This window comes from Cryptomeria japonica, chromosome 10 (assembly GCF_030272615.1).
Source record: "Cryptomeria japonica chromosome 10, Sugi_1.0, whole genome shotgun sequence".
Taxonomy (NCBI): Eukaryota; Viridiplantae; Streptophyta; class Pinopsida; order Cupressales; family Cupressaceae; genus Cryptomeria; species Cryptomeria japonica.
In genome coordinates, this window is record NC_081414.1 from 237,498,429 (window position 1) to 237,523,088 (window position 24,660).

The 24,660-nt window shown below is 42.4% G+C and overlaps 1 protein-coding gene across 1 annotated transcript in view; it reads left to right on the plus strand.

Moving 5' to 3' along the window:
* Positions 1-24,660, plus strand: part of LOC131055445 (methionine--tRNA ligase, chloroplastic/mitochondrial) — a 165,343-nt gene that overhangs the window by 130,574 nt on the left and 10,109 nt on the right. Inside the window, exon 7 of the mRNA XM_059212345.1 lies at positions 14,717-14,845. Within this exon, the coding sequence (XP_059068328.1) occupies positions 14,717-14,845 (129 nt within the window). The remainder of the gene's footprint in view (positions 1-14,716; positions 14,846-24,660) is intronic.

Here is a 24,660-nt window from a genome sequence, read left to right on the forward strand (position 1 = left end):
TACTTTATGCTGTTGTGATCCGTCTTGATCACAAACTTCCCTCCAACCAAGTAGGATCAGAATTTGGCCAAGGCATGCATGATGGCCAACATCTCACGATCATAAATAGAATAGCTCCTCTCCACACCTCGGAGCTTCCTACTCTCAAAAGCGATGGGGTGCTTCTCCTGCATCAATACTACTCCAACCCCATCACCCGATGCATCACAATGAAGCTCAAAAGGCTTCGTGAAGTCTGGTAGAGCTAGGACTGGACATGAAGACATCACCTGCTTGAAATGCTCAAAACACCTTTGTTCTGCCCCTATCCACATGAAGGCCCCCTTCTTAGTAAGATCTGTCAAGGGAGCAACTAAGAAAACCCCTTAACAACTCTCCTATAAAAACCACATAAGCCAAAGAACCCCTTAAGCTGAGTAAGGTTCATAGGCGCGGGCCAATCAACAATAGCTCTAATCTTTTTAGGATCCACCCGAACTCCCTTTGCACTGATAATATGACCAAGGTACAAAAGCTTTGTCATCCCGAACTCACACTTAGATTCCTTGGCATACAGTGACTCTCTCTCCAAAATAGATAGCACCTCCTCAAGATGCTACAAAGGCTCCTTCCATGTCTTGCTAAAGACCAAAATATCGTCATAGAAAATTAAAACGAATCTCCTCAATTGCCCCCTGAACACCTGGTTCATGCAACTTTGAAAAGTAGCAGGAGCATTGGTTAGCCCAAATGGCATAACCAGAAACTCGAAATGACCATAGTGACACCGAAAAGCTGTCTTCTCAATGTCCTCTGCCCTCATACTGATCTGATGATACCTTGATCTCAAATCTATCTTTGTGAAGAAGCATGCCCCGTAGCTCATCTATCAGCTCATCTATCCTCGGAATGGGGTACCTGTTCTTAATGGTTTTCTTGTTCAAGGCCTTGTAGTCAATGCACATGCTCATTGTTCCATCCTTCTTCTTAACCAAAACAACTGCTGAAGCAAAAGGGCTTTTGCTTGGCCTAATGTGCCCCATCTCCAACAACTCCTTGATGGCTTTCTCTATCTCATCCTTGTGTTTCTTTGGATGATGATAGGGCGTGATCATAATGGGCTTAGCCCCCTCTTCTAACTCAGTGACGTGCTCTATCCCCCTATCTAGAGAAACACCATGTGGAATACTGCCAAATACCTTAGCATGTCTATCAAGGATGTCCTGCATATCAAGCGGATGACTCTTAACCTATGGCTCTGGTGATGCTAGCATAATCAAGCACTCCGCTGCCCACTCAACATCATCATCTCTGAACAACCTCTCCATCCTCCTCAAAGAAAGTACCCTACAACTTCCATCTGATAATCCTTTGAGTACCACGGTCCTGCCCTCATGCTGGAACCTCATCTCTATTCTCTCCATGTTGAGAGTAAACTCTCTCAACGATGCCATCCAAGTCATCCCTAAGATAACGTCATAATCACCCATGTCCACAACATAGAACTCATCCTGGAGCTCATAACCATCTCCCAATCTAATGCGAAGATTTGTAATCTTCTGTGTGCATAATAACTTGTGACCACTAGCTACCATGACTCGGAATCCTGAATGTTCTTCAGTTTGCCACCCTCTCCTAGCCACTAACTGTGAATCTATGAAATTATGTGTGGCCCCAGTGTCCAACAAAGCAACCACCTTTTATCACGGTATGGTGCCACACACCTTAAAAGTATTTGCCTTTTGAGCACCTGTCAATTTAGCTAAGGACTTCTCATCTCCTGAACCCTCCTCAATGGCACTGCTCTCACCATCAAACTCTGACTGCTGCTCCTCATCCTTTGATTGTGACTCCTCAGCAGAAAAGTACTCCATCTGGTTGGCCTTAGCCTTCAAAGGACACTTGTGAGATAAATCCCACGGTTCCCTACACTGAAAACATAGTTTTTTCTGCCTCAACTCGTTCAATGTCTCATCATCTAACCTCATTGATTCTTTTTTCTAAGGTTGAGAATCCTTATATAGAGGTTTCTTATCCTTATCCTTCTTGAAGTGTGGATCCTTAGGAGTGAACTTACTCCTAGAAGCGGAAGGTGCAAGATCTCTCGCCTTCCGAATGGCATCCTGCAATGTGAGGGGATCATGTCCCTTCACCCAACCACGAAGAGGCTCTGACAATCCATCCACAAACAGTACAATCAACCTCCTCTCCGAAATGTCCGTACCAACACTGATAGACTCTGGAAATCTAAGATGTAACTGTCGATAGGACCTGTTGACGTGTATTTTGTACACAATCATACACAGAATAAAATACCCAAAGGTACCTTATCCTCTCTTGAATAAAGTCTCTAATTGCTGAAGATGTCGCAAAGAAGGATCAATCAGGGTGACTCCAATGTTCTTTTATGTAGGGTCTCTACATGTGGATAAGCACCAGTGGTCGTTGTGATTGTTGTTTCATCAAGGGGCCTTACGTTCCGAAATAGAATTTCCTATACTAACAAATTCTCAAAAAAGATCAAAAGAGAAGGGCTTGCAAGAGATAAACTCTAATCTAACCCTAAGAATGACTTAGTGCGGACAAGACTTGGTAAGATTCTACCAACTTCAATATTGCCATAAAATAACAGCTCAACTGAAATTGATGCGATCTTCTAAGGTAACAAATGATCTTTCAATTCATCAAGGATCATAGACACTACCACAAAGGCACATATCCAAAGTTCAATGACGATTGAAGGTTTAGGTGATTCAAGTTTCTCCAGTTGACCACGCAAGGCATTCCTACAATCAGCAAGAAGCTAGTGGTTTGGAAAGTGAATCTCACCAAAGATCAAGCCCAACACTTTGTCCTTCAAACTAAAATACTACCTTGACTGAGAATGATTCAAGAAAGTAAACAACCATGAAGATAACCACAAGAATTGCAATAAAACACCATAACTTCAATATTTTATTGATCTCAAAGCCATCATAAACAACAATTGTTTGACATTCCTTCTTCAAAGCTCAATCTTGCTACAAAGTAACTTGCTCTTATCTAATTGCTAATCTCTAATCTCTCTCTAATTGTCTAATTTCTCATTACAAAATGAAAAAGAAATGAGGGTATATATAGCATCCTCAATTACAATGAACGATCCAGATCAAAAGAAGATCAATGGCCAAGATTATGACACCTAAACCCTAATTAGGGTTTATTACAAATAGTCCCCTTTTTATTGAACAATATTAAATGCATAGCCAAATATTAAATTCGGCACAAAAACCTAGGAGACATAGACCAATGACAATTAAGGTGCCATGTCATCTATAACAACCTTTCTTCTAGAATCTTATTTCCTTTCCAATGATCCTTTTTAGCATATGCAATGAATCTGGACACGATTCCTTCGATTTCAGCAATTGGAATCTCGGGAAGATTCCTCATTCGTTCCTCCAAATGGATGACCTGATCGAAAGCCTTGAGAAGAGCAGTGTCCCATGCAGGTTCAAGTTCTTTGGTCTTCTCAATCAGGAGCATGGTAGCAAACATCTGGTCCCGTTGCTCATCTGTGATAACATTCGCATCTTTGCAAAAGATGACCTTGACCCTTTCTTCCAATTCTTGTAAATCCATATCTGTCTAAACTTCGATCCTCCTGCCAAGAATAGTACATAATACCTCAAACACTCTGTCCTGGATCAGGTGGATGACCCCCTCAACATGATTGCATCTAGTACTGATGTCCTCGAAGAGAACTTCCTTCATCTGGAGTAAGGTTGACCATTGAAGTAAACTATGCGGTCCTCCATCCACTATCTTTTCTTGTGCTAGGACCTTCCTTGATGTTTGTCTTATTACTTGCAGGACAGGAATGATAACATCTTTAGTATGAGCAAAGGCGGCTACCGTTATCATTAAGTTGTGGATGATCTCAAGAACCTGGATAGCTCGGTGAATGGTCTGCATCATTCTTGTTGCAAATTCAATAGCAACTGTATGGGATTTGTCAATCCAAGAACTCATAAGCTGGACCAAACTCCTGACTCTCTCTGCCTCACCAACTGATTCAAGGGGAAGTGCCTGCACGGGTGATACTGCTGGATCCTGACGTCCCAAAGGCTGATTGAGATGGCTAAAGTAGCCTCTCCATGCACCGACCTCTCTCTCAAGCTTTCTATTTTTCTCCATTTCTTCCCTAAGCTTGTCTTTTAGTGCTTCAAACGAATCGATGGCCTCATCCAGTGTCTATTCGGCTGTGAGTGGACCAAGCTCAAATGTCTCTACATCATATTCCTCTGCGAGGATCTCACCTTCATACTTGTCCACTGCCGGTGTAGCTATCTGCAATTTCTTAGATCCTGTCTCATCTCTGATCATCTTGGACATCTTAGTAGCCTTCCTCTTTTCTATCACTTCCTAAGAATTCCCAACAAGGCTCTCTAAATCAATCACATTATCTTCGTCCTTGATCACAATCACCCTTGTTAGTCTCTCTTTTAACCAATCTGGGATGGCAAATCTTGTTTCTCTAACCTGTATCTCCTTAGGCAACGTTTCTTCTTCTCTGAGAGGAGATGTCACTTCGTTATCATTCTTGTCTTCATGTAGCTCATTAGCTTGGAGAGATCGACTTGATGATCTTTGAGGCGCCTGTCCTTCTTCCTGTTTATCGTTCTGTACCATTGATTCCATAGACTCCTCTATTTCAAGTGTCCTCTTCTCTTGTCGAGAAGATGTGCCGGATGAACGATCTCGGTTGGCCTCTTGCTTCTTTTTGGAGGATTCTCTTTTCTCAGGTCTCTCTTTCTTCTTCGAACCTCTCGGATGGGGATTGCCCTCACTTATGCTTCGAAGGTTACCTTCGCTTGTGCTTCTGGGATTAGGATTACCTTCACTTACACTTGCTCCTCCTTCTGCTGGTCTTTCTTCCAAAGTAAAAGTCATAGATATGCCCTGCTCTCTCAACTTTTGATGTTGCACATCAACCCATCTGCGAGTACAAGACAAAACTGGAGCCATCAAAGCATCTAGATCCACAATCTCGGGTTCATTTCAATCTAGCCTCACTAATTTGCTTTCTCGATCATAAGATGATTGGAGATGTCTGCCACTATCCTGAGCTTGGTCGGCCACTCTGTAAATTTTGCATTTCCTAATGAAGTCTAAAGGCAATCTGGAATGCATCTTTCTTTTCACTTCAAGATCATCTAAGAGATTCATCGCAAAGTCTTCTATCTGAAACTCATGCTTGTATTTTTTACCAACTGTCTCCTCTATATACCCATAAGGATCAAAGCTCTCTCTCAAGGCAAAGAATGAAAATGAATATAAAGCTAACTCCTTCTCTGCATCATCCATGGCTAGAGCATTAGGACATACCTCAACTGAATTCCCTAATATGATAGGCACAGGAACTCCATTTCCATGTCTGTGTCTGAATGCCTTTGCACAAGCTGCCAACTATCTAGTTACCTCAAGTAACACTATTCTGTCTATCAGATATCTCGACAACATGTATGGAGGTGAAGGACATCCATGAACTCTAATATATGTAAATTTCGGAAATTGGATGAACCAAGCACCGTACCTCTTTACAAGCTCTTGTGCATCTTGAGATAGCCGATTGTGAATTCCGCCTTGCAATGTCCTAGTGATGTTCATCGTGAAGGTATCATTGACTAACTTGTAGTCAATCCCTAGCGGATGATGCAAGTGAACATAGGAATCACAAACTCTGACCTCCCCGGGTCCTCTTCCAATCACTCCTCTATGAGGTAATCCTGCATATTCAAAGCTCTTGATCAAGGCATATATGATGTATGAACTCATGTGGAAGGACTTAGTAGCCTTCAGTCTCCTTAACTGTACGTCCAAGCAATGGCTAATCATTCTAGCCCAATGAATTGTTCCTTTTCCCTGAACTATCACTTGGATGAAGTAGAACATCCACTTCTCGAAATAGAAGGCTTGAGGAGCTCCTGTGACTCGGTTGAGTAGTGTTATCAAATCTCTGTATTCCTCCTGGAAGTCGATCCTATGTGGTGTGTTTGGAATCTTGCTCAGGCGAGGACGACTCTTGAGTAACCAGTTCTTATTGATGATGCTTAGGCAAGTGTCTGGATCATCTTCGTACATGGATCTAGCTCCTTCTATGCTTTTGTAGATCATATCTCTGTGCTCCGGAAGATGGAAAGCCTCACTTATAGCCTCCTCTGAAAGGTAAGCCAAAGTGTTTCCCTCCTTGGACACGATCGATCTGGACTGTGGGTCATAATGGCGAGCACATTCGATCATCAACTCATGGCACTGGATTGCTGGAGGGAAGCCGGCCGCCTTAATGATGCCACTTTCAATTATCCTCCTGGCGACAGGTGATGGCTTGCCAATGTAAGGGACCTCTCGAAACTTCTTCGTACTAAAGTTTCCTAAGTTGGTATCTCCAATGTTGCTCCACTTCGACACGATCTTGGTCTCCAATTCTTCATTCTTTTGATCTTCCTTCATGAGAGCTGGATGACTGGTGGATGCTCCTACCTTCGGGGTCGCCATTGTAACACCTACACAACATTTCATAATAAGTAATGGATTTTGCAATGTAGAAATATAGGCTAGATTAAAGATTGAATTTAGGAAACTTCATGATAAGTCTTTGAGTTATTATTTTCCAAATACGATTGAGCTACTGGAAATTCAAAATTTCAAAATTCAAATTTCAAGATTGAGACTAGGACGATTTAAAATTCAAAATTGAACAAGGCGAATCTTCGTCATACCTCACTTTGAGAACTAACTCTAACAAAAGTATGCAAAATTAGGAAATTCGCCTAGGCAAAATGAAGATTGGAGTCTTCAACGTGGTCCTCCTCTAGCAATTTCACTACCCTTGGGGTCTTCAACGTCTTGAGGGCAAATTCGCTCCACTTCTAACCACAAACAAAGTTCGCACTCCTCCTTGGATGGAAATTTCGCTCCTTGCTTGTTCTCCAAAATCGCATGTAACAATGATTAAATGATGATTTAAAATGCCATATCATACCCTTCTTATATAGGTGCTCGCCTCCTTACTTGCCCATAGGCCGACCTTTGGAAATAAGGCAAATAATAACAAAATATAAATAAAAGGGGGCCGACTTTTGTAAAAAAAAAAATAAAAAAATAAAACCTAAGCGCTCTCCCTTTCATTTAATTTAATAATTAATTAATTTAAACGCCTTCATAATTAATAGTCTCGATTTTTTTTAAAAAAAGGCTAAATTAATTAATTAAATGCCTTATGCGCTATTTTTAAATGCCAATTTAATTAAATATTTCAATGTTTATCGATTTTTAGCATTTAATGTAATTCAAAAATGTGTTGGCGCCTAATCATGGGAGGGATTTGGGACATTAACAATATTGCTCTGATCCCTGGGAGAGGGACAGGAGCACCTTAAGCATTTTGGATTGATTTTCACGTTCAAAGTCACTTCCTTTACGTCCAAACTGGCATCTTCATTCGTAACTTGGAGTTTGATCTATTTGATTTTTTGAATGAATGCCTTTTAAACAATTTTCGCCTTGGTCCTTGATTGAAGGACAGGAGCGAACTTTACTTTTCTTCCTTGGTCTTTGTCTTTTAAATCATCAAATCAATTTGCGAAGTAAGGAATGATCATCCTTGTTTGTCTTGCGCATGCTTAACTCGTCCTTTGTAAAACAAACTCGATATTCAAGTGATTTTCGCCCTGGTCCCTTGGTGAGGGACAGGAGCGAACTTTGTATTTGAGCTCAAAATTGTTGACTTTCGACATTAGCTCCTTGTTCATCATCTTCCTAAAGACATTTGGGATCTTGCATGACCTCGCCTTGACGTAGTTTTTGAAGGAAATGGCCAGTTTAATAGAAATCGCCCTGGTCCTTGACTGAAGGACAGGAGCGAACTTTTGTTCTTTGTACTAATCCTTGATCATATCAACCTTAAATTGCTTTGTAAACGTAGGATATCATTTTCCCTTCTACCTTGAGTCCTGGACGCAAGAAATAGTACTTCGCAATGCAAGCATTTTATGTCTTTTGAAGATTTCGCTCTGGTCCCTTAGAGAGGGACAGGAGCGCTTTGGCCATTTCTCATCAGCTTTCGTGGTCTTTGTAACTTCACTTTTCTTCGAAGCATTTCCAACATCTTCGCCACCTTGTGCCTTGGCTTGGATTCACCTAAACTCAAAGGAAAAGACTTGAGAATCTAAATTTCGCCCTTGTCCCTGACTGAAGGACAGGAGCGATCTAGCAATTATAGGCTCAATCATTCTTTGCCAACGTTTAAAGCTATCTTCAATGGATTCATTATGCTCCCCTTCATTCTTCTCCAACATGGAACTGGTTCTAACTTTGCGAGAAATTTGCCTTATGAGGAAATCGCTCTGGTCCCTTGGAGAGGGACAGGAGCGCCTAGGACAAAATAGGTTTCACTTGCTCTTTGCAATCTTCAAAATTATCTTCAATAGAGTGGTTACGCCTTCTTTTATTTGCCTCAAACTTAAAACTCACTTCACCTTCGCCAAAAACTTGTCCTTTAAGAAAATCGCTCTGGTACCTGGGAGAGGGACAGGAGCGCCTTGAGCAATTTCATCAAGTTTTGGGGTTATTTGCAACTTCGTTCTCTCTTGAGGCATTCCAAACATCTTTACCATCATGCCCCTTGGCCTGGACTTAACCAAATTCGGAAGGGAATGCTAGATAAGGTATATTTCGCCCTGGTCCCTGACAGAGGGACAGGAGCGATTTTGCATTTATTAGCTCACTTGTGTTTCGCCAACTTTTAAAATTATCTTCAATGGATTCATTGGGTCGCCTTTCCTTCATCTCTAGCTTGAAATTCACTTTTCCTTGGCCCAAAACTTGTCTTGAGGAAAAATCGCTCTGGTCCCTGGGAGAGGGACAGGAGCGATTTTGCCATCTTAGCATGTTTCCTTGTTTGCAAATTACTTCAAATTATATTCAATGGACAAAACATGTCCCCCTTGATCTCTTCCAATCCAAAAATTATCTTGGTTCTGCAAAGACAGTGCAATTTTGAGAAACAAGCTCTGGTCCTTCAGTGAGGGACAGGAGCGATTTTTGTCCTTAAGGCCAAATGTTCAATTTTTCATTGCAAATGACTAAGTCTTGGTGCTTCATCATGTTGATTTCATCCCTTATTGCGTCCTGAATGCTTTAATTTGATCAACTAAGGCCAAAAATGCCCTAAGTAAGCCATTTCGCCCTAGTCCCTGGGTGAGGGACAAGAGCGATTTGACCTTAAACCTTAAAAAACTTGCCATTTTTGAATTCAAAAATCCTCAAAATCCTCAATTCTTGTTCAACTGTGTCTCCTGGCGACCCTGCACAAGACAAATGAACAAGTTAATAACCAAGATGCATAAAAAATACCAATTTCGCCCTGGTCCCTGACAGAGGGACAGGAGCGATTTTACCTCTATAGGCCAAAATATCAAGAATTTAGGCTCTCAGTCACTTCACAAGGCAAAATTAGGTTATCCCCAAGGCCAGGGATCAATTATCAGAATTTCCAAAATTTGGTCAAAATTCACCCGGACAAAATCTCATAATTCCATCATTAACACTTAGGCAAAATTTGGACTTGCTTTCAAAATTCCGACTGGACCTAGACAGACTCATCTGACATCCTGACAGATTCGCCCTCTTTCAAAATTGCAACCTACGCGAGGATGCTCAATAATCATTCAAAATGGACTGGACTCTGGCTTAAAAACATCAAAATGGAAACCCTAAGGCTTAACCCTAGTCCAAACGACTCGCTCACTTACCCAAAACCCTAAAAGCAGAGAGAAGAATAGGCAAAACCGAGCAAAAAGAGGGGGTCCCCATTTTAATGGGGCGATGTGTGAAATGGTCACAACAGGACCCCACTGTCTCAACTGGGCTAACTCCTTGAAATGGAGTTCTGGATCCTTCGTATCAAACCTGTCAATCAACCTCTCAGTGAACTTTGCGTATGTGTCTATTTGGTTATGGCCCAATGTGACCATACCATGGTGCCACCACTCGTGTGCACTCCCATCCAAGTGCAATGCAGCATACTTAATCGCATCCTCCTCAAGCATGGGATTAAGCTGGAAATAAGTATCTAATTTTTGGACCCATGTCCGTGCTGAAGCCTTTCCTGTACCATCATAGTATGGAATAGACAACTTTCCCAACTTCTTCCTCATCTCATAATTCTGTTGTCGGTTTCCTCTCATGGGCATATTCTTGAGTCTAACATCCATATTCCCTGAATGTGATCTCAGCCTGTAACTCAGAGCTAGAGTCCCTCCAATCATCCATAATCATATCTTGAATCTCTTGCTGTGTAGGACCGGCATTATTCTGGTCATTCTGTCTCAGAGGAAACTGTGGCATGAGTGGTCTCGTAGTAGAAGAACCTGCTCTAGCATATGTCCTGGTTCCCTTGTTAACCGATGCATCTCCATTACCTCCATTACCCTGTCCACCTCCCTGGTTAGCATTATTACCCTAATTGGTATTATTACCTTGGTTGCCATTATTGCCTTGATCTGCTCTCGTCAAATGTTGTGTAATGGCTATAGCCATCTGCTGCAATGTAGCCTGGAGCTCCCTCTGACCCCTAGCAAGATCACTGAGCATCTCCCTAGTGCTAGGTTCTCCCCTTTCCCCATCTCTGTCACCCATGGCTGGTGCTGAAAAAGGGTCACCCTCCTCTTCAATCTCTGGTGAATTCTGTAAGTTTGGGTTTGACCTATTTCTCCTCAAGTAATACTAATGTGCTGAACACATAAAACCTTCACAGGATGGCAAGAAAAGCAAGCTCTGATACCACTGTAATGGACACCCTAGAATGCCCAAAAACTAAACCAACTGCTGATAGGAATTTAGTCAAACAGTTTGAATCCAACTCCTTATTTCTCCGTTTAATGTTTAAACCCCTTATGGCTTCGGAAATGAAATGTTTGTTTGTTTTTAAGCCTTTGCATAGATTTGAAATCACATAACATGAACTAGAAGGAAATTACAATAATATGCAACATGAAGATTGAACTACTGCTGATATGATATTATTTCCAGAATTAATAAAATCAAATACATAGTAGATTTTTCAACTCACTAAATACTCCAGCATTTTTGACATAATGTTCCAACAATGACTTCCCATCTTGCTGCTACACTAACATGAATAGTGTCATGCTATAGTAATGTGAATAGTGTCACGCTACAGTGGCGTGAATAGTGTCGTGCTATAGTAACGTGAATAGTGTTGCACTACAGTGCTGCTACAGTATTAATTAGTCTTCAATCAGTCCAATATCTTCATAAAATCATCCCTTCAGAATAGCATAAGCATTGGACAAGAAGTGAAGAAGGTATGAGCAAAACACCAAATCTGCCTGTAGCTGGAGATGCACCCAATCTGCCTGCTAATGAAGCTGATAGCAATGGATTCCAAAGGCCAAACCCCAAAAGAATGACGTCTAGAATGTCACAAGAGAGGATAGACGTCCCCTAATGCCAAGAACAGACCTGCAACTCACACATCAATTTCTTCTCATATTCAACATGTCGAATGAAGCCACAGAAGCTTCCTTTTATTCTTTCTCCAAGGGTCGACCCAACTCACTTGAGCAATGTGGGATAAAAGATGTGCAATATAAAACATATTAAAATATTCACTTATGTCTCCCTTGGGTGCCCCTTTGATTTGCACACATCCCCATAAAAATAAATATTAAAGTAACACTTTAATATTTTACAATTAAATTAAATGTTACTTTAATAACACTTCAGGAATTCAAATATATTAGCAATCGGACTCCGAATAGTGCGAGTAATAGCTTGTCAAAAAGCTTTCGCCGAGGAGCATCGAATCCAATCACCAAAGCTAGCCTCCGTTGTGTCCTGTTGACTTACTAAAAATAGTAAGTATGCCTAAAACTAAGTAAATCAACTCTATTTTAGCCCAAACTGGAAATGACTGGGCCAAAACACTCCAAGATCCCCTTAAACCCTTCATTAGCCCTCAGGACCATGTAGAGCTAGGCTAACGCACATACACTTGGTCAACTACTAAAGTGGGGACATTACATAATAATAAAAATATATTATACATCACTTAACAACATTATTCTATATTATATGAATATGTTAGGAATAAGGATTAATATAAAAATTCTCTTGAACAACATTTGTAAAAAAATGAATAGCATTTCTTAACATAATTTTGATGGATTGATTTAAGAAAGAAAAATATATATACATGTATGACAAAAAAAATGTCCTTGCACACGTGTTGACAAAAAATAGATTAAAAGTCTATACAAAATGCTTAAGTAATATCATTTAAATACTTAAAATGTAAAAATGTATTCCAATCTTTCAAATGAATATGTACCTTTTCACAAGTATTTAAACAAATTGTTGTTAAATTAACATGATGATACTAGTAAATCAAAAAGTAATTCAATTTTTCCTACAAGATGTAAAATAAAATTTTCATATTCAATATTTCTAAAATTGATAGAGGAAAGTAATATTTTTTTTAGTATTTGTCTATTCTTCTCAAACAAACACTTGTTTTCGAAAATTTCAAATGTTACCTCTTGAAGTGCAATTCCAAATGCTAGCTTCCTTTTAGAAAAAGAAGGTGGCCTTGTGTTGCTCAACTAATTTAATATGTATGCATTTTCTATCAAAAAAGGTTAGCAGTGAACAATTATGTCACTAATATTTGTGGCACAAATTGTAAGAATTTGCATAAAGAGGTTTTCCATCAAGTTGAGCATATCTTTGGATATAATCTGTAAAAATGATTAGTATAGCCTAATAGGCTCTGATACCATGTTGAAAATTAGATCTTAGGATACTAATCACTATAAACAAGATCATAAAGTAAATGAAATGAGAAACATACATGCTTAAATGTACACATTACACAAGATATACATGGAGAAAACCCTTGCGGGTAAAAAAACCCCATAAAGCATCATTTAATTAAAACACTTACAAATATTGTCTATCATAAAATAGACATGAACCTGGGGATACTCCTCCAATACTTCCACATGACCAATAATACCTCTTGTGCATAGTGATACAACTCACCATAAAAGCTCCAATATCCCATACTCTCAAATGAGAGAGAACCTCCTTAAATATAGGAGGAAGGGTGGCTTCACCATTCACACCTTTTCAATAACCCCCACTCATAAATAATTAATAATCTAGTAATTATTAGATTATAATTATTTCAAATGGGATATGCTTATAAAGCATATAATATATAAGGTTTTATAACCTTGTATTAGAACATTATATATAAATGTTACAAGGATGTGATCCCTAATAACATTATGTTCTAACATGTTATTTATTTCTTGCTTCCAATTTCCATTATTTATGCTGCAAATGTGGGGTTTGTATAATTGAGTTTCATACAACACAATTCTTTATTTAAGCTGATTTCAATAAATTATTAATCAGATGTAGATTGAGCTACATATGAATTGTAAGTATATTTGGGAATATTCATAACTAGCATAAGCTATGCAATTGCAAATCACTTCTCTGAACTCAGACTTGTGCTTTCCAAAAATCATTGTGATATGAAATTGCATGTAATATTGATTGGGGAATTAAGTCTAGTTAGGGTCCCCTAGAAAGGTAATGTTCTAAAATCTGTTTCACTATCTTTGATGAAACAGTTAACCCACAAGAAAGTGCTTTTCTTTTTGTCAATGCCAATAACTCTCCCATTCTTTATTCTTGGGGACATAGTAGACATCCTACTGGACTCTCTAGCATTTATTATTACCCTTGAATGAAATATGTCAATTTATAAATTTCTTTAGGACTAGACAAAAGGAATAATACTCATTTGTGGCTGGGAGAACCTTGGATGTGAATTTGTTATATTTTTTGAGAGACAATTCATTATTGGCCTGACCTCTTCTTTCCATTTTTCTTCTCCTGTGGTCACAATATGTGTATGAAAATTTAGATGTCTCTCATAGGTATATAGGAGATTGATTATCAGCCCTAAAAATTCCTCAGTTACTGGGATGATATCAAATATTTTATTAGTTATCTTCACCATGGCCCTTCCAGATAACCATTTTATACTAGCACTAAGGATTTTAGTCTTATAATTTTTAAAAGAATATCTTTATATATCAATTTTTTAAAAGATGCTCCTGTCCCTAGATCTCGATTGGATTGGAATCACACACTATTTCTATTCATCGAGACAGAAATGTTGATCTTTCTTTCTTGAATATATATTCCTAATTAATATCCTCTTTAGTTATTCATGATATTGTCAAATTTGATTTCCTTTTAGTTATTAATACATTAATCTGTGGAGAGTTAATGAGTAGCAAATATCTTCTGCTGTTTGTTTAGGGAACATGTTCAATCAATTGGGAAACCATATAGTTTAGTGGCAAGCAATCTCTTAGGAATTTTTGAACAAATGAATCCAAGGCGTCAATTAAAAACATGTAGCAACTTATCCGTCTTGTTATGAATGTGATTCAATTTGATAAATGGGAAAAAAGTTAAACTTGATGTTTTTAAACATCCAAATTCTTTCCTTATACTTGGATTCATATGTTTTTCTTTTAGAGAATACATCCTTGATGCTATTATATACCAAAAATATAACTAGTTGTATATGTTGTTTATTGATTACTTTTAAGAAAATGCTGATATTTGAACCACCTCATCTACTTCTATGCAGAATCTTATAGTTATTCTAGAAACAGTACGGATTATAGCTGTTGCTCTATCTCCAGTTACTCCTGTAATATGTCGCAAGATATATTTACAACTTGGTTATTCTGAGGCTGCATATGATGCTATTTCTTGGGTATTTTCTTCTTCCTTTTCTTGTATTTAAACATGGAATTGCACAAATTACAACTTAGAGATCTTATGAAATAGTAGAATGTGTGGAATAAAATTGTCATAACTCTTGTATCTGAAGGAGACAAGAACAAAACATGGACTCATAGACATGACGATTGTCTAAATTGATGCAATTTTCCACTGGCATAGGTGGTTTTTGATTATCAAGTAACATTGTCTATTGGTCCCCCAACTTACATTGTTTGGAAAAGTTCTGTAATTATCAATAAACCTCCCACAGTCGCAAGAATTCTTATATTCATTGTGCTTCCTGATAATCATTGATAATACAAATGGATTAGTTCATTTTAATCCCTTGCATTTAATCATTAGACTCATTACGACAGGACATGAAGTGCATCTTTATTGTCTCAGAACCTCCTTTGCTGAGTGAGAGTAGTCAAAGATAAGATAAATTCCCAAAGCCACAAGGGTCACCCCTCCCCCTTAACTAGATTTTCTTGTTAGCCAAGGCCATTCTAAGTCCCCAAACTATTACGTTCAAGAAAGAAATACTTTACAGATCAATGGAACCATGCATACAAGGCCTGGAAAAATAATGTTCCAATAAATAATGCAAAAGGGTTCTCCAAGGCTAATGAATGCATCCTGGTAGCATTACAAATTTTCATATTGACACTGTTGGCGGTAATATTGTACGAGAATAAAACCGTAGTTAATTAAGTAGTACTTGTCTTTGTTAGTATGGTAACCGAGGGATGGTAGTTACGGGTGCTACGGTTGCCCCTCACACCCCTCGGTACCTTTATACACCATGGAAGGCCACTTGTAAAGACACATGATTAAGAATGGAATAGTATTTCTTATATTTGCTTGATCTTATCTGGTATCTATGGCATTGTTGTCTCTCATTAAGCATTCTATCTATATGTTCTAAACTGTTCACCCAGAGGGTAAACATCTAGCACCGTTGCTGAAATTTATCCGGAGCATGGGAGTATACTACATGGCACACGGATAATGGGACAACCATTGGCCGAAGGGACGAGATGTAACCCGGACGAAGAGCCTGAAGAACTGTTCGAGGGAGAACTAGCACTCATGAAAGATTTCTCCTGCATCCTCCACGTGGCGATTGAAACACACGTACGAAGGGAAGCCACCACCGACGATGTTCCAGAGGACACTGTGTGGAGTGCACTTGGTGTAAGCCCGGCGGTAAATCGGTTGATGAGCAATTTGCCCAGCCTTCTGGCACAGGCATTTTTGGCTCTTCAAAACCGCAGGGAAGACACCTATCGGGAGAACCGACGCCAGCAAATCCTACAGGAGTTTCACAAGCACCAAGAGGAGGAGCGCAATGAAATCGAGCAAGGGGTAAATAATCCCTGAACTGTGTATGGGCAAAGGAGAATAAACAAGAACACCCCCACTGTAGTGACATACATTGTATATGAGGGATGAATTAATAAAAGTGTTATTTTCAATATGATGTCTTGTTCTATTGCCTAAGGAGAATTTAGAATTAATGCCCAATCTGCTAAATAGGGACAAAAATAAGAAGGAATACATAGGGGACTCTAAAGACACTCCACGAGCATTAATTCTTGAGAAACAAGTAGAACGAAGAAGAAGATTCAAGAGGATTGCCAAGGAAGGAAGCTGCGGAAATGACAGCAATGGCTCTAGCGAGGGCCAAGTTTCCACACTAATAGAAACCACCAAGAAACGGTTGGGGGACCTTTCCCTAACATTGGAAGAGATCAGTGATGGGACTACGGTAGAACTGTACACGACATACAGAGGTGCCGAGACTAGAAGGGAAGACGGGACGGAGACCAAGAACAGAGAGGCAGAGGATACCAGTGCGACCGAAGGTGTCGAGAGGACACAAGGTCACAGTAGTAGAAGCAATCTGTTCGGTGCAGGCTCATCACACCCTGGTAGTTAGAGCAACTTGGTGGGACCCAATGGACCAAATCTTGGCGGAGTACCTTCAGGAGGACCAATGTCTGGAAGAGGAGTTCCTGGAGGGTCAAATTCGAGTTTCGAAGGGCAGACCGGGCCACCGCCAAGGAACATAATGCCAAATCGGCAAAAATTGCCAAAGTTCACCCGAGATGGGAAGGAAGACCCCGTACGACATTGTCGTACATGTGAGCTCGTCTAGTCTGCCAATGGGGTGGTGGACCAGGCGGAGTGGGTACTGCAATTTCCGGCCACACTGAGGGGAGTAGCCATTGATTGGTACTCTGACATAGATAAACAAAAGGTGACTACATGGGCTAACTTACAGAAAGAATTTCAAGCAAAGTTTCGGCTACTACGAGACACTAATGAAATTGTGGCCGAAATCTACATTACAAAACAAGGTAAAAAGGAGACGGTCCGCGCATATGGCCGGAAGCTGAAAGAGTTGTTGGGGAGGATGGATAGCCAGCCAGCAGACGGGCTGAAAAAGAGATGGTTTGTGGAAGGATTGAGGCCTTCCCTTTGAAAAAAAATGAAGATTGTACCGCCCACATCGTATGACGATGCATACAACAGGGCGATGGACCTGGAGAGTGAACATAAAACATCTAAAAAGAAGGACAAAACCTTGTCCGACGAAGACGACTCCTCGAAAGAAAGCAGCAGCAGCGGGGAATCTAGCAAGAAGGTCCAAGCGCTTCGGAAAGACATGGAGCAAATGATGAAAGAATTTAAAACAATGAAGGGGAGCACGAGAAAAACCAAGGAAGGCAATTTATGTTGTATTGAATGCAAAACTGACGGGCACACAAAAGGTTCTTGCCCGAAGAAGGTCTGCTGTGACATTTGCCAACTAATGGGACATTCGACGAAGGAATGCCCTTATAATATGAAGACAAGGAATCAACAGATCCTCTTTACACAAGAGCAACCGTCAGCGTCCGTAGTAGTGGGCATGACCCAACCCACCAATAACAATGCATCATCTGGCGGATACCGGAACAACCGACGGAGAGGAAAAAGAAATAACAATAATAATAACAACCGGAGCCGGATCCAGTACGATGCAAAAGTGTGACCAATGATCCAGTGTAGGGCCTGCAACCAGTGGAGGCACTTCGCCAGAGACTGCACAACGGAAGAAACTCCACAAAAGTTGTGTAAGTGGCGTGGACCAGGGGATCATGACGACAGAAACTGCCCAAAATCTGGGGTCAACCTACTAAACATCGAGGGAATGGGGACGAGGGAGCCGGTGTTGGCTCTCACAAGGTCGAAGACGAAGAAAACCACCTACCCTGACCCACGTACGGAGAAACAACGAACACTAGTGGTGAAAGCCCAAGTGGAGAAAAAGATGATGGCACAACAGAGGGACACCTACGAGGTGGCAAGTACCTCCCGCTCAGAGGCGGAGGAAAATATTCTGAAGAAAATGTCGCAGATAGAAGTACCCGTAAAAGTGAAAGACCTTCTGGAAACAATGCCTCAACTACGTACGGCACTCTTGTGTTCAATACCTATAACCGCGCAGAGTCAGATAACCTAGGGTATGGATGCCTCTGGTGGGTCAGCAACAAACCCCTTGATCCTGACATTGAACAACGGTCGGCATCCAACAATCGTGGAAATGGGCATACTCAGGACCATCCTAACGGACACCATTGTAGATGGCCGGTCTAGAGTAAATGTCCTTCCTGAAGAAACCTGGAAGAAGCTTGGCAAACTAACACTATGGCCACCAACTTTTAACTTGCTTGGCGCAGACCAACATAGGATAAAACCCCTGGGAACGCTTATGGCACAACAAGTGATGATTGGAACGCAACCACTTGTCCTGGATTTTGTGATGATCCCACTTAAGAAGGGGTACGACGCCATCTTAGGGAGAGGGTGGCTGGTCAAAGCAAAGGTGAATCACAATTGGAAGAAGAACACCTTATCCATGGAGAAAGATGGGCGGAAATACACCATTGATCTAAGGACCCAGGTTGTTGGCGAAGAGCTCGCATCATCTGACTTGGATTCAGAGGACTCAAACAGATGGGAGTGGGATTCCTATGAAGGTAAAGACGAGAGGGAACCAAACAACGAAGGAGTGCTTGAACTTGGAGGATGCTCAGAAGATGACACTTCCTCATTGAATGGACTCTTCCACTGGCAAATGGAAGACTATGAAGTGTTTCACCTTGCTTGTCACATGCTGCAGATTGAGGATGAGCCAGGCGAGAAGGAGGAGTTTCCACCAGAATACACGGAGTACAAGGAAGGAGACGCCAAAGTAAATGATGTTTCAGCGTACGAAGACCCCACCATGAAGGAGAGAAACTTAGGAGACACTGCCAACCCCCGAAATATATGGGTAGGTGACGATTGGAGCTCCGTGTTGAAGGCCGCAACATTCAAAATCTTCATGGAATACAAGGATGTATTCGCTTGGTCCTACAAGGATCCGAAGGGGGTCTCGCCAGAAATGTGCATCCATCGGATACCATTGGTCCCAGGAGCCCAACCGGTACGGAAGAGGCCATACCAAATGAATAAGAACTATGCTGCCAAAGTGAACGAAGAGATCGAACGGATGCTGGAGGCCAGCATCATATTTCGGGTGGAGACAAGTGAGTGGGTCTCGCCGATTGTGATCTCACTCAAGGAGGCCAACCAGATTCGCATCTGCGTGGATTTTCAGTGCCTCAACGCAGTCACCATCAAGGACCCGTTTTCTATACCCTTCACAGACAGCATCCTGGAGGAGGTGGCAGGCCATGAAATGTACTCATTTCTCGACGGCTTTTCAAGATACAACCAGATTTCGATAGCAGAGGAGGACAAGTTGAAGACCACCTTTGTGGTGGAGGACGGAGTCTATGCGTACAACCGGATGCCATTCGGGTTATGCAATGCTCCCGCGACCTTCCAGAGGATAGTCCTTCACATCTTCGATAAGATGTCTGTGGGAAATTTTAAAGCTTTTTTGGATAACTAGTCGATTTTCAGTAGCGAAGACGCTCACTTGGTGCCACTGAGAGAGTGCATGGAGCGATGCCGAAGGGCTAGGCTCGCCTTAAATCCACGGAAATGCAGATTTATGGTACCACAAGGAAAGTTGATGGGCCATATCGTTTGTAAAGCTGGACTGAAAACTGACCCGGATAAGGTACAGGTAATTGTAGAAATGGAGTCGCCCATTGATGTGACGGGAGTCAAGTCCTTCTTGGGACACATTGGATACTACCGGAAGTTCATTAAGAACTTTGCCCAACGTTCTTTCCCACTGGACAAACTGACAAGGAAGGGCGAACCGTACATATGGGAATCAGCACAAGGGGAAGTATTCAAGGAACTCAAGAGGACACTGGTGGCAACACCCATTCTCGCCTATCCAAACTAGCATCGAGAATTCCACGTACACGTGGATGCCTCAAACTATGCCATTGGGGCTACACTGGCGTAAGAAGGGGCACACGGGTTGGATCACCCCATCTATTTTGCCAGTCGGTCGATGTCGAAAGTCGAGAAGAACTACAGTACCACCAAGAGGGAAACCCTATGAATGGTCTATGCCGTATAGAAATTTCAACACTACTTGTTGGCGACACCCTTCACTTTCTATGTGGACCACCAAGCTTTGATGTACTTGGTAAACAAACCCATCATGCAAGGTAGGATAAGCAGGTGGCTACTACTCCTTCAGGACTTCACGTTCACAATAATTGTACGGCCAGGCAAGAGCCATGTCATTGCTGATCAGTTGTCCCGGATTAGGTCCGGAGAGCCGCCAGAGGGGGTGAATGACGACTTTCCAGATGCTAACCTATTCAAGATCACAGTACTACCACCATGGTATAATGCCATTGGGGAATATCTCTCCACCTCCGTATTCCCCCAAGGTATGCCACCGGGAGAACGAAGAAAACTCGTGTTGAGAAGCCCCACGTTTCAGTTGATTAATGGATTGTTGTATAAAATGGGACCCGACCAGGTGTTACATCGGTGTGTGATGGAGGAAGAGGTGCCAAGCGTTCTGAGGGAGGCACATGAGGGGCCAACGGGAGGCCATATGGAACCAAACACTACGGCAAGAAAGGTGTTGCTAGTAGGCCTGTGGTGGCCCACATTGTATAATGATGCCAGAGAATGGGTAGTAGGTTGTGATACGTGTCAGAGAGCAGGGAAGCCGCTGAAAAAGGATTTCATGCCCCTCAACCCTTCGCATGCTCAAGAACTATTCAAGCGCTGGGGGTTGGATTTTATTGGGCCACTCAAGGCAAGCCGCACCAAGAGGTGTCTCTACATTGTGGTAGCCACAGAATATCTAACCAAGTGGGTTGAAGCACGGACCCTGCCTGACAACTCGGCCGTAAGTACAGCTAGATTCATTTATGAGCAAATCATTACACGGTATGGTATCCCTATGCAGTTGACCAACGACAGAGGTGGACATTTTGTGAACCACGTTATTAAACTCCTCACTACTGAATTTAAAAATTTTCATTCATTGTCCAGCCCCTATTATCCGCAAGCCAACAGGCAAGCCGAGGCTACCAACAAGATTCTCGTGGGGGTAATTTACAAGTCTTGTGGTGTCGAGGGAGAAGACTGGGAAGAAAAATTACCTTCGGTCTTGTGGGCCTACTGCACAACCTACAAGGTGACCACCGGCCAGACTTTGTTCCAACTCATGTACGGGCAGGAAGTTGTTGTGCCAACGGAATTCATGGTGCCAAGCCTTCACATTGCAATCGAGAACAAACTGGGGGACATGGAGAGCCTAAGGGAGAGATTGTATGTCTTGAACAAGCTGGATGAGAAAAGAATGATGGCCCCAGTGGGCTATGGAGGTAGGCCAACAAAGGAGGAAGCTATGGCACAACAAGCACTTGAAACGAATGAGGTTTGCTCCAGGACAACTAGTACTGAAATATAATGGGCGTAATGAGCTTAAACCAAGCAAATTCAAGGTACAATGGTTAGGACCATATAAAGTCCGCGAGGTGGGAGAGAATGGGGCAGTGAAGTTGTGGACACTGGATGGATGAGAGGTTGCAAGTAGCACCAATGGGTCGAAATTAAAACTATATCATGAGCAGAGGCGATCAACCGACCCTGAATCCTCCCGAAGAAATAATAATTATAAAAAAAAAACATACGACAAGCAACTGTACGGAAAAAAAATAAATAAATAATGAAAAGTGCACCGTACGGTGGAGCCTGCGTGCCCACCATGCGCTGAAGCCCGCGTGCTCCCGTGCGGTGGCACAGTGTGCTCATCGTGCGGTGGAGCCCATGCTCCCACGGTAGTGCGGTGAGCGGCTTTTAATACCCCGCATGATCATTTATACCGCACCGTCATACGGCATAGACCCAGACGACGAAGAAAATAAAGGGCAGCATCATCGTACGGCTATCATACACCAGGCAAGTTAGCAGAATAGTACGGTATAGGTATGGCAAGGCGACCATATGGCAAAGAAGAGATTGGCACGTGCAAGGAGGTTAAAGAGCACTAAAATCATATTAAAGTAATTAATCGGGGTTCAATGGACACAAACAGGAATAAGGCGGATTGGAGAAAACAGTTGCAACAATTAGAAGAAAAGTTACAAGGAGGGCGAAGAACCTCTGAATCAAGTAAGGACACAGGCAAGAGAGTTTTGCCATCAAGTGTGCGTGTTGCAGGCAGCCTGGGGATGAGCAGCACTCAGAAAGGCAAGAAGCATCGTCCGAAGACCCAGTCGGCAAAGGAGAAGGAAGAGGTAACAGTGAACAACATCGTGTTTGAGGGTCTCAATGGACTAGATTGCAGGAATTGGTGGACGAAGACACCTCATGACAACCCAATAAAGAAAAATCTCCGCTAGGCACAGGTACATTGGGCTGTACAAATGCCAATTTTTTGTATAAAATATTTTGAGGTAGTTTTGCGTGCCATGATTGGCACCTATGACAGACACCGCCACTAGTCCGTATTTGACTACCAGCACCAGCGGATAACTGTTTCCTTCACGACAAGCAAGTTCAGAAGGGTTTTTGGCATACCTGGAGTGAAGGGAAAAAAAATTGATATTTCGCAAAAAATCACTCCAGACGTCCATGCCACCTTGCTACAATTGATGTTGCAGGATAACCTCACACAAGCAGAAAAGGATAGCCTCAAAAGTGTTGATAAGGGTAGGGGGCTCAAGAAATCATTTTTGGCGAAGGGAGTATGGAGATGCTTGTTGTCCATGGTGAAGGGTCGCCTTACAGGGGCTAGTCATGCATCTGATATAGCTATTGCACAAATTGTCTTAATGAATGGGCTGCGCAATGGAGTGGTGTATGATTGGGCATCATTGCTGGTGGATAGGATGGAGGAATTCATGACCCTCCAGTATAAGAAATTCTACATGCCACATCACGCCATTGGACTATTTCTTGATGCAGTCCGCACGCAGTTTACCCCAGGCTCATAGCCATTGGAGCCACAGGGTCATGTTGCACCTGCCCAACCGCCTATATTTTACTAATCACATTTGGATGTCTTGACACGGTATTGAAGCACGTTTGGATTGGAAAATGAAGAAGCCTGCCATGTCAGAAACAGAGTCAGAGACAAAGGAGTCTGACGCAGATGAGGAGGATGCCGATAGTGGCAGGGAGGAATCCGTCGACACCTCCCAGGTGAGCGGAGGGAGTTTTCGGTTGGCAGGTAGAGGGGGTGACCAATTGTCGGAGGAGGAGGTAATGGAATCGGTGGGTGTCAAAGGATCCTCACCAACGAGCATTGCTCCAGCATTGAATCCAGCTAGGGTCCAGTTTACACCAGCACGCCTACCAGAGACTTGCCAGTTGGCGGTGCCACATTCATTGGGGACAGTCAGTACAGTCACCACCGTGCCAGTACCTGGTTTTGGGCAATCTCGGGTGACGATCGCTATGACCCCACCGAGGGTCGAGACCACATTAGGGACCGATTCTATTACTATTGCAGTCCCTATGGTGGACTCCGTAGAGCAGACAAGTATCTTGGAGGGTGCAGGGGCCTCTATTCAGCAGGATGTGCCGAGTCATATACAGGAGGAAATGGTGTAAACAGGTGCATTCCAGGATGACCTCAGTGCTTGGTTGAGCCGCTATCATCTCACACCCGTGGCAACTATAGGTGAGGCTGCTCTATCTCCACGCATGGAGATGCATTCTCTGGATATTATTGATCTCGAGGAAGGGAGTTCTCCCAGTAGTAGGGAGCTTTAGAGGGCTGCTTCACCCCCCGCAGATGTAGTGACGAGTCCTTATAGAGATGAGGGGGTGACGGTTGGAGTACAACAAGGTTTGGGAGAGTTTGAGCAGTTCGTTGCTGATATGACTCTAGGGGCTCAGCGGCTTGTGACCTCTGCAAGACTCTAGGAGGATGCCATCATGGTCGAACGGATGGAGAAGTTGATGACTTTTGTCCGCACTGGATGCAGAGAAGAGTTTGTGAGGTGTTTTGAGTCTAGCGGGTGGCTTGAGACGGAGAACCTAGGGATGCTGGAGGCTTGGCACCTCACTGATGGGGTTGGAGAGACCCGGATGCAGTCCTTATTGAGGCAGGTGGAGCAGGCCTTCCGAGAAGGCTACTTTGAGCTCCGGAGGACACAGCATATGGCATCCACCGCTAAGGCCTTGCACATAGCAGCAATGACGGCTCGAGAGGAGCTGGCTGCCAAGTTTCAAGAGGTTGAGGCTACATTGGCACAGACTCGAGCAGCAACGGACATTCTGGTAGCAGATAAGTCTGCCTTGGTTACGCAGTTAGAGGAAAGGGCAACCAGGGCGAGGATGGAGACGCAGTTGGAAGAGGAGAGAGCATCCAAAGCTCTG